At 49.2% G+C, this 11,187-nt stretch overlaps 1 protein-coding gene across 1 annotated transcript; it reads left to right on the top strand.

The window, feature by feature from the left end:
• Positions 1 to 826: 826 nt before the first annotated feature.
• On the top strand, positions 827 to 10,479 carry LOC119041769 (keratin, type II cytoskeletal 75). Its single transcript, XM_037135157.2, has 9 exons — positions 827 to 1,315; positions 1,871 to 2,085; positions 3,068 to 3,128; positions 3,484 to 3,579; positions 4,368 to 4,532; positions 6,409 to 6,534; positions 6,675 to 6,895; positions 8,280 to 8,314; positions 10,235 to 10,479. Exons 1-9 carry the CDS (start codon positions 827 to 829, stop codon positions 10,477 to 10,479), a joined length of 1,653 nt encoding a protein of 550 aa, XP_036991052.2.
• Positions 10,480 to 11,187: the final 708 nt, after the last annotated feature.

The following is an 11,187-nucleotide window of genomic DNA, read 5'->3' as shown; positions in this document are numbered from 1 at the left end:
TTCATGACTGCCTCAAGGTCTCACAATGAGTCTATGGCAGGCCCGAGATTCAACCCTATCTCTCCGCTCTCATAGCTTCTCTCCATGGCAAACAGAGGGCCTGGTCTTCAGAGTCACATTATGTTAGAGTAGACAGGACATGTGGGCATGCACACGTTCATGCTCCAGATTATCCTGTGACCCGCACTACAGAGATGGAAGCTTAAGAGCAAAATAAAGGGGCAGTCAAAACTGGTTGCACTCCTGAGAGAGAGTATAGAACAGGATTTTCAAGATCCAGAGGGGCAGCTTCGTGGGAGGAGGGGGACTTGGCTATGAAAGCTGAGGAAATGCTCAGGCATGGGAAGCACAGCTAAGGGATAGGAAAGAACAGGAAACAGTAAAGCACAGTCACTTACACTGACACAAGATGTTTGGACAGGAGGGAGTCGGTCCCAGGCCTAAGAAAACGGTTTAGAAATGAGGCAGTGTTTTCTGAGTCCATTATAAGATGCATGATTAGAACATGACTGAAAGCAATTAACGTGTTTCTCATTCATTTGCTGATCAAGTTGTGACTGGAAAGGAGTTTCCACGTGGGAGAGGCGAGGCTGCCAGGAAGGCAACCAGTGGCTCGTGCACCATTTCCAGAGGAAAGCTGAGTGTGAGCTCACGGTTGGCAAATGCCTAGGAGATGCCATCAGAAGCCTCCATTAGCATTGCCCCGCCCCTCCTGGAGGCACATAAAAACCCAGGGGTCTGGGGCTCCCCAGATACCCTGCCATCTCTATCCCCTTTTACACACCCCAACTTCTGAAGTTCTTCTTGCCCCACTTTCTCAGCCACCATGTCCAGACAGTCCACCATCACTTTTCAGACGGGCAGCCGCAGGGGCTTCAGCACTGCTTCAGCCTCCAGTCGCCCCCGCTTTAGCTCAGCCTCCGTGGCCCGCTCCACTTGGGGCAGTGGAGGCCTGAGAAGAATTAGTGACCCTGGGGCCAGCTTTGGAAGCCGCAGCCTCTACAACCTAGGGGGGACCAAGCGGGTCTCTGTCAGTGGAAGTGGTGGCAACTTCCGAAGTAGCTTTGGTGGCAGGGCAAGCAGTGGGTTTGGGGTCAGCAGTGGATTTGGCTATGGGGGTGGTGGAGTGGGAGGGAGCTTTGGTGGCCCTGGCTTCCCTGTCTGTCCCCCTGGAGGTATCCAAGAGGTCACTGTCAACCAGAGTCTCCTGACTCCCCTCAACCTGCAAATTGACCCTACCATCCAGCGAGTGCGGAAAGAAGAGAGGGAGCAGATCAAGACCCTCAACAACAAGTTCGCCTCCTTCATCGACAAGGTGAGCCGGGAGCTGCATCTGGGCCATTGGGTTAGGCTGGTAGGACCTCTTGGAGAGGCCCAGCCCAGAGGGGAAGCAGCAATGCAACAGCCTCCCTAGAAAAGCACATCTGATTAACAGGTACCTCCCAGGAGGTGAGGTATTTACAAATGAGAACCTTGTGGAAATTTCTCCTTGTCCTTCTTGGGAGACATTTGGTCTGGTTCAGTCAAAACCAGGAAAAGTTAAGCTGTTCCCTACAGGAGGGGTTTCCACTAAGCAAACTGACCTAACCCAGAGTAGGCATTATTGAGACCATCCACCCAAGAATCGAGGCTCCCTGTAGAGGCCTCTGAACCCCACTATGTTAGTTCTATGGAAGCCCTTGAGAACTTTGAGGTTGCCCAAGGGCTTTCTCATCTTGACTTGGAGCTGTCAACTAAAGAGTTGAAATATGGGTGTCAGGTCAAAAGTGTACTTTTCTTCTTTCCCGTATTAATTGGAATGTCTGGCTCCAATTAATTTCTCAAGTCTCCCCTGTTTCTCAAGATTTCATTCTCTTCTTCTCCACTCCAGGTACGATTCCTGGAGCAGCAGAACAAGGTCCTAGAGACCAAGTGGAGCCTCCTGCAGGAGCAAGGTACCAAGACAGTGAGGCAGAACCTGGAGCCCTTCTTTGATGCCTACCTCAACGACCTCCGTCGGCAGCTGGACAACATCACCACTGAGAGGGGCAGGCTGGATGCTGAGCTCAGGAATATGCAAGACGTTGTAGAAGATTTCAAAGTCAGGTAAGTGGAAGATGGGCTGCTGGTCACACACAGTCATCTCAGGGTTCCTTTTCACGAGTATCCTCAAGGTGCAAAGTTGCAAATGCCAGTATCAGCTGGGATATTTGTAACTTGCAGCCATTATCCCATCCAATGAAGACAGCATGGTTGGGGTTGGGGACAGAGGGACCCTCAGCTCATGCATTATTATTAACAAGAAGCCTGTTCTTAACTGTCTACACAACCACAAAGGGATATCTATATCACCTAACAGAATATTGTTACTCTGGAAAGCATAATATTATTTCAAGGTTAGCATATGATTTAACTCCACTGGGTATGGGCTGTGTTACTGAGATGGCTTCCATTTTCAGGACACACACTAGAGTATAAGCGAGGCAATCTGGTCCTCCTTGAGGAGGCAAAGTTTGACTGGAGATCATCCAGGCTGCAGTAATCAGTGTAGGTATTCTATGCAGGTGATGTAGTCAGTGGAAGACAGTGGTCCCCCCTAAACTATTAGCTGCCTTACCCTTGATTTCTGAGGTAGAACCACACCTACTTACTAAAAGCACTGCTCTAATGGCTGCCCCAAAGTTCAGTGAAATATACCAAAATCTACCAGGAATGATGCCCTGTGCAAAGTTTACAGCAGGCACTTGAGACAGAAAAAGGTTTTAAAGATTGTAATTGTACATCTCTAAGGAGATGGAATTGGCTGAACACCTATTTCTAGTTCCACAAGTTCCATGCTCCTTTTCTAGTCTTACTAAAGAAAAAATAAGGGGGAAAAAAAAACTTCTGGCAGAAGAAATGATTCTCCTTTCATAGAGGGAGAAATAGAGGTTAAGTGAATCACCCAAAGTCACACACAGGTCAGCAGGAGAGCTGGAGGGGTCTTAAGGTCTCTGCATTCTCGCCGCCCCAGCACACTCCTCCACAGCCTGGGAAGAGCCCCACCAAAGCCTTGCTCAACAGCACACCCCCTCTCCTCTGCTCACAGGTACGAGGATGAAATTAACAGGCGCACGGCTTCTGAGAATGAGTTTGTGGGCCTGAAGAAGGTGGGTGGAAATGTCTCTCAAAGGAGAAGATTCAAAACTGAATCCTGGAGTGTGAGATGACCCAGCCCTTGGGCCACCCAAGAAATGTCACACAACCTGGAGAATAAGTAGAGAGCTCAAACCTGCCAAAATGCTCCCTCTTTCTTTATGGCCCCACCGCCCCTGCTTGGGGTGCCGTTAGCCCAGGGAACTCAAGCCTCCAGTTCTCAGCAATCACCTACCCCCACCTCCCAACCCCAGGTGCAGACTTGTTAAACTCCAACCTAGAAGGGCCAGAGAGGAGTCTGCTAAGCTTCTCTAGGACTTTCCACCTGTGGCCAGGGTCTCAGAGGGGCATATTGTGCTGTTGTTCCAGGATGTGGATGTTGCCTACATGAACAAGGTGGAGCTGGAGGCCAAGGTCAGCTGTCTGACCGACGAGATCAACTTCTTACGGATGCTGTATGAGGAAGTAAGACCTGCAGATGTTTTTATCCCTCCTGGTTCTGGTCCCTGGAAAGAAAAAATGCTGCAGAGAATGCCATCCCCATAGTGCTCCCATGGGGCATCGTGCCCCAGATGCTTCAAGCTAGAGTTTGGAAGGTCAGGCAAACCAGGAGAACTACTTGAAATCTCACCATACTAAACCCTACCCTAGCTGTGAGGCTTATTCCCCCCATCCCATAGTATATCAAGGAAGGAGTGCTGGTTCTTGAATCCCAGGTCTGAAGGGAGCAACACCCACCTCTCCATTCCCCCTCCCAGTAAAATTCTGAAGGTAAGTTATGCTTTAGCTTCTTGCCCTCTGAAGATGCTTCATTCTGGGCACTGCCACTCTGAAAGCAGAGACCTGGGCCTGTGGGGAGGGAGAGAGAAGAAGGGAGGGGTAGAGACACCTGTGCCCTGTGCAGAGGGCAGAGGGTCCTAAAAATCATCCAATACTAAAGAAATCTTTTATGCCAGCATATGACTCAGCATATGTCATAGTTAACTGTATGTAACTTGGATCAGAGAACACTTACCCACCCTTTGTATCCAAGGAAGTCACCCAAGTGAGATTCTGGAGAAGTGATACAAGGGACAGAATCCCATCACACTGGCCTATGACCCAGACACCTCTTGGAAGTAGCCAGGGAGGAGCCAAAAGACTCCCTGCCAGGAATGCCACAGAAGTGCTTTCTGACCTAGATAGGTGCTCAACATGATTTCAAGATCCCTTCTTCTTATGCCTTGATGACACTGAGTTTACTGGCTCTGCAGGAGCTGTCCCAAATGCAGACCCAGGTCAGTGACACATCCGTGGTGCTGTCCATGGACAACAACCGCAGCCTAGACCTGAACAGCATCATTGCCGAGGTCAAGGCCCAGTACGAAGACATTGCCAACCGCAGCCGGGCTGAGGCTGAGTCCTGGTATCAGACAAAGGTGAGTATGGGCACCTCCATGATAGGGTCCAGGACTAGCATTCTCTGAAACCCCAAATCATCACCTAACTATTAGCCATAAGCTTTTGGCTAAATATGCGAGCATGTCCATCTCTTTCAACTTGGCAGAAGCATCTTTGATCCTATGAAAACTTAGCTTAAAAAGTAAGGAGACCCAACTGTACACACTGTTATGTGGTCAGCTGATGTTAGGCACTCAGGACACCCACCATCCCCACATCACTTATGATCTGGGCAGGGGCTGGGTGAGACAGTGAAACACCCAAGAAACAGTCATGAAGCTGTTTCCAAAGGGCTTATTTAGTCAGTGCATGCTCACAGAGCTCCTACTATATGCCAAACAGGTTTCAGAGTTGTAAATAAATAAACTGCAAGCAGAACCCCAGGTCTGGGAAGCCATAAAGTGAATGGGTGCTCTTGGAGGGGAAAAAGACAACATTAACAAAAAGCTGCCAAAAAGCAGTGGGTTTTCAGTCCACCTGGGAAGCAGGGAGGAACAAGAGTGCCAAGGAGGGGGAGGTGTTCAAGGCTGAGCAAGCTGTTCTTCAGGGCTACAAGTTGGAAATTAGCACTTTGCTGAGCAAGAGAGTTTGTATCTGGAAGAGGAAGGTAGGGACAACCAGAGAGAGGTACTGTCCAAAAGTGCAGATGGCCAGAAGGAGGTCTGGCCTTGGGGTGGTGTGGTAGGCAGGATAGTCCAACCCATGAGATGATCCTCCTGCCAAATCCAGATGCTGTTCAGGGACAGCTGCTCACCTGCAAGCTGGCTCCTGCCCCTTGCCCTGCTCCATGCATTCATGCCTTAGTCCTTACCACTGCAAGGTGGTGGGAAGGTAGAGCATGTCAGCTGGCAGGGGTGCACAGTGCAGAGGCAGCCCCTTGACAGTGAGTGGAGGTGGGATACACTTAACCACTCCAAGTACAGTGGTTGGAATTTACAGCAGATAATTTCTTTTGTTGGCAACGCTATTGTTCCCTTTAACAGTGTGTTTCTAGAAACAGAGGAGCTGAGCTACTCAGCACTTTCAAAACCCACCACTCACTCACTCAGGCAGGGGACCTCTTTCATTGGGAAAGGTGTGGGTTTCACTTCAGTCTGCTAGAGGAGACAGGATCCATTCACTCTCCACAATGAGTGTGTCCTGGTTGTGCACCTAAATGAGGTAGAAAGCTATTCTGTTACAAAGTCTTCAGAACTGGATCCTCTGCAGCCTTGGCTCCAACCAACACCATCTCCTGTTTCTCCAGCACTGGTGTCTACAGGGTGACCAAAGTTCATGATCACAATTGGTCTGGATGTAGGTCCTGTGACCAGGAATCCCTCAAGGAGGGTGACCAAGTACCCTCTAATTCCTAGAGCTCCTCATGCTTTTTCCTTCCCCAGGGTCCTCACATTGTCTGTTTCTCCTGCCTGGGGTGGTCTCTGCCCAGCCAGTCACTTAGCTCCCTCCCATCCTTCAGAGCACAGCCCCAGGATCTCTGTCTCTGGAAGGACTTCCCTGACCCCCACTCCCACTTCCATATCTAGGTCAGATTCCTTCATTTTACTCCTGTAGTACTCTGTTAATTTCTAAGGGACACTTATTTAAGTTTGGAACTATATATTCAATAGTATGCTGATTTGATTAATGTCCATCTCCCCCAATAAATTGTAAGCAGGGGTGGTCTATGTTCTTTGTGATATTCTCAGGACCTGGTACATGCCTGTCAACTAGATTTACTCAAGAAATATCACCTGACTAAATGGGCAAGGGTTTGTGTGAGTGATTAGTGAATGGAGGGGCCAGGCTGGGCACACAGGCAGTGTCCAGCCCAGGCGTTTGACAAGATGACTGGCTCTTCTCTGACTCCTTCAGTATGAGGAGCTGCAGGTCACAGCAGGCAGACATGGTGATGATCTCCGAAACACCAAACAAGAGATCGCTGAGGTGAACCGGATGATCCAGAGGCTGAGAAGCGAGATTGACAACGTGAAGAAGCAGGTAAAGTTTTGGCAGGGCCAAGAGCTCCCTGCACACTCAGTTCTCCTGGGTCATTCCGCCATGTGCGCAGGACTCCAACCAAGAAGCACCACACATCCAGGGGCTTCCGGTAAGGCTCGTGGCTTATCCTCTCCTCACAGTGTTCCAGCCTGCAAACAGCCATCGCTGACGCAGAACAGCGAGGAGAGCTGGCCCTCAAGGATGCACGAGCCAAGCTGGTGGACCTGGAGGAGGCTCTGCAGAAGGCCAAGCAGGACATGGCCCGGCTGCTGCGTGAGTATCAGGAGCTCATGAACGTCAAGCTGGCCCTGGACGTGGAGATCGCCACCTACAGGAAGCTGCTGGAGGGCGAGGAGAGCAGGTAAGGGTAGAGGTGGTAACTCCATCCCAGCTGCCTGGCCATTCCTAGGGGCTCAGGTTGCTGCAGGCCCCTCCTTTCCTGGAAAAGAGAACAAAATGCAGGTGGAATTGGGTTATGACAAAAAATACAGGTGCAACTTTTTTCAGGTTAGTAAATCATTATCAGATTCCCACATTTGAGGGACAACTACTTTTAGCACCCCATAGAAATCTAGAGCCTGATCAGGTCCAAGGAATCAAGTTCTGTCCAAGGAGAAATTTGGTTACATGGCAGGGCTGGATATGTAGCATGAAAGGCTCTGGACTGAGAATAAATTGTCCTAGGATTTAGGCTTACATGCCTGCCACTAATAGGCTGTGTTACCTTAGGAAAGTCAGTATCCCTTCTCTGGTCCTCACTTCTTCAGTGATAGAATAGAGGCTAGGTCACATGGTCTAGATCAGTGGGAGCTTTGTGCTCTGCCAGTTACCAGCTGTGTGACCCAGAGCAAATTACTTAATTCTTCCATTCCTCGGTGTTCTCACCTGCAAACAAGGATAACCATAGTTTCTAGCTCATATGTTTTTAAGAGGGTCAATATAGGGACTATACATGAAGCTCTTCACACAGTGCATGATATACAAAAAGTACTCATTAATGACAGTTATCATTCAATTTACTGGCCAAAGACATGGGCTCTGGTGCCAAATGACTCTGGCTTCAAATCCAGCTTTGTGACCATGGGCGACTTAATTACCTCTCTGAGCTTCAATTTCTCCATCTATAAATCTGAGATAATAATGCCTACTTAATGGGGTTGTTGAGAGAATAAGTGGCATTATGCAGGTAGCAGGTACCCAGTAATTGTTAGCTCTCTTAATGTTCTAAGTGTGTATTTGTAAATGAATGCCAGTTCTGTTCTCAAGATTCAAAAACAAAATCACTCTGGTTGCTAGCATGTTGATAGACTGTTTATTGCCAGTGTTATGTTTATGTCTCAGACTTCTCTCCACACCTATGACAACCTCAGCACTGGCCAGGGCATGACAATGATCCATTGTTGAGAGAGAACTCTCCTCGTTCTATGACAAGAGCTGCCTTTTCAACTGACACCAGCGTGTGATTAGCTTTAATCTTCATGAGGTGTCTGCCTAGTTTAAACCAAAAATGTGTCTCTGGGATTACAGATTTGACTCCTATAAACCTCAAACTCCACATTATTTCATTCATTAAATCGTCATTTTTAATAATACTAGTATTTAAATAATTTCATTCCCGATTTTCTGCTATAAAAGTAATAAAGGGTTTTTTAATGCATTTAAAACCATCACAAAAATGTTATTTCAAATTCCCACAAGCCCCTGGACACGATAGTAACCTCCTTCTCCCCACTCCTTTCAATCAGGCTGAGTGGAGAGGGCGTTTCTCCGGTCAACATCTGTGAGTATGACATCCTTTGTGCCATTTGGAGGGTGTGTGGTTGGGGGGTGGGGAGGTGGTGGGCATGCATGAGGCATTGGAGGGGATCCCACCAAAAGGGCTCGTTTTGAGAAGGTTTGAGGTTTTGAGACTGTGTTGTGTTAGGAGAGAGTCTTCCATGTCACAATACTTACCTCTTTGCAAGTGAGAGATGCCACAGAGGGGGCGATGAGAGGTTTGCTGTACTCCTTCCACTTGAGTTTGGAAGACCCACAGGCCACACACCCACCTCCCAGGAGTTCACATCATTCTTGCTGGGACTGCAAGTCTAGCTCAGAGACGAGTGTTCGATGTAGATAGACTTTATGAAAACTCCTGGTCTGCCTTCCTTCTTTGAAGGGAGCCTTCATGTGGAGCACAAGGGCATTGCCATTCAGACAGTTTGGGAAGAAGCCCCACTGCTTAGCCTAACTATGCAGATCGTAAGTGCAGAGTTACCAAGGATTTTCAAGGCAATGAGAGCCCATAAGACATTGTATGTGGGTTCAGCTACTAAAAAACAGAAGAGGTTAGCGAGCTGGCCCAGACTTGCACCAGTAAGAGCAGAAGGAATCACTCACAGAGCTCAGTGCTGGCATCTTGAGACCAACAGAAATGACTTCTGCAACTTACACTCCACAAGTGAGTTTAGTATTCTTGATGTGGGATTAGCAAATGCAATTGATTATATTGGCCAATGGTTCTAGAAGGCAGAGCCCTCTGAACCACTCAGGCATCCTTGGGAATGGACAGCACAACCTCTGAAGTTTCCTTTCTCTTGGAAGCACCTGAAAGTCTGTGTTGGTTTCCCAGGGCTGTCACAACAACATACGCAAACTCTGTGGCTTAAAACAACAGAAACTTATTGTTCTCACAGTTCAGCAGGCTGGAAATCCCAAACTGAGGTGCCAGTAGGACCATGCTCCCTGTGAAACCTGGAGGGGAGAATTTCCCCTTGCCTCTTGTAGCTTCTGGTGGCTGCTGTCACTCCTTGGCTCATTGCTTCACTCTCTGTCTCTTTGATCATATGGCCCTTTCTTCGTGATTTGTCTTCACATAAGGACATTGTCTCTCTTCTTATAAGGACACTAGTCATACTGGATTAGAGCACACCCTAATGACTTCTCTTTTAACTTGATTATATCTGCAAGATCCTATTCCAAATAAGGTCACATTCGCAGATACTGGGGTTCAACATATGTTTTTGGCAGACATAATTCATCCCGTAGCACCAAGTATTTTTTGGTTCAATTTTCCTTCTCCAGAGCCCAAGTAGAATACTAGATATTTAAGGTAATGCTGGTTATAAAAGTTAGGAAAAGAGCAGACTGGGGAGAGAATAGGGGCCAAGTTGGCTTGCCAGTGAGTCATCTGTCACTTGGTCTACCAAGAATATTCCAGTCCCCACCCCCACCCCGGGATTCAGAGCACAGAGGCTGGGGAACACCAAGGGAAGCATATAGGTGCCCCCCATGATGAAGGGAGACACAAGAGTCAGGCCCACGATGGGAGACAGGGACAGAGCAGCAGAGGAGAGTGTGGTGGGATCAAAGGGGAAGACAGGTGGACTGGAATAGCTTCCCAGAAGAGAGAAGTCTGCATTAAGTTCTGGAAGGAAAAGAAAGACACCGAGTAGCAGAGGGGAGGCAGGAAGCCACTGCAGACTGGGAGAATGCCCAGAGCTGCAGCACACAGACAACCAGGCATATGACAGTGACTTCACCACACCTGGGGTTGGAGGTGATGCTGGGGGGGTGGCAATTAAAAGAAGGCTAACAGCTGCCTGACAAGACCACACCATCCCCTCCCCAGGAGCTACAGGGCACAGGCCCTGACACCCCAGGTTCCCAGGTATCTTCTCTCCTGCCCTTGATTCTGACCACGTCTCTTCTCTTCTGGCAGCTGTGGTCACCTCCACAATTTCCAGTGGCTATGGCAGTGGCAGTGGCAGTGGCATCGGAGGTGGAAGCATGGGTCTTGGTGGGGGCAGCGGCTACTCCTTCACCACCAGCGGTGGACACAGCTTGGGTGTGGGCCTGGGAGGCTCCAGCTTCAGTGCTGGTAGCAGCCGGGGCCCTGGGGGGAATGGCTCCAGTGTCAAGTTTGTCTCCACCACATCCTCCAGCCGAAAAAGCTATAAGCACTAAGTACAGTCGCCCCATTCCCCACTTCTGTCCTGAAATCAGATCTGCCCACTGACCTGGGTCATTCTTCTGCTCTCCTTCACAAGGCCCACCTGTACTACTAGGAAGACTAGCATCATGGCTAAACCCCATCTTCCAACCTGAGCCAGCCTCTGCCCTCCTGATAGTCCCCAGACTGCTCCTGGTGCCCTCTCTGTGCCAAAGCACAGAGACTTTCACGATTCACATTCAGCTTGTCTTGCAGAGACTCCCCCTTCAGCCCTGCCTTCCACTCTCCCTCCAGATACAGAAATGGAGGAGTCAGTGTCTCCCAGGGCATCTTAATGCCAGGTTGTCAATCCCGTTGTCTCACGGTGCTTATAAGCTGTCTGCTGGGAGTGAGGGCTCCCTCTCTCCCCTCCCCGGAATGTGTCAATTAAAGGTATGTGTAATGCGTTTGGTGTCCAGTCCTCTGTTTGGAATGGTGCCCAAGTACAGAGCAATTCTCCTCCTCCTCCTGCTCCTCCTTCTCAGGTCCCCTCCCAGCATAAGGACTCACACAAGAAGTACTCAGAGCACATCAAACCTCCCTTTCCTCCTCCTGCCCAGAGCTAAAAAGGCTGGACAGGGGAGAAATGGGAGGAACAAGAGGGCAGACTCCACACCCAGGCTTCTGCTCATTTCCTCCTACCTCTCATTGGGATGCCTTCTTTAAGAAGCCCAAGCCTCTGG

The sequence above is a fragment of the Artibeus jamaicensis genome, unplaced genomic scaffold (assembly GCF_021234435.1).
Source record: "Artibeus jamaicensis isolate MK-2021 breed Jamaican fruit bat unplaced genomic scaffold, CSHL_Jam_final contig_233, whole genome shotgun sequence".
NCBI classification, from domain to species: domain Eukaryota; kingdom Metazoa; phylum Chordata; class Mammalia; order Chiroptera; family Phyllostomidae; genus Artibeus; species Artibeus jamaicensis.
This window is presented reverse-complemented; position numbering and strand designations above follow the sequence as displayed.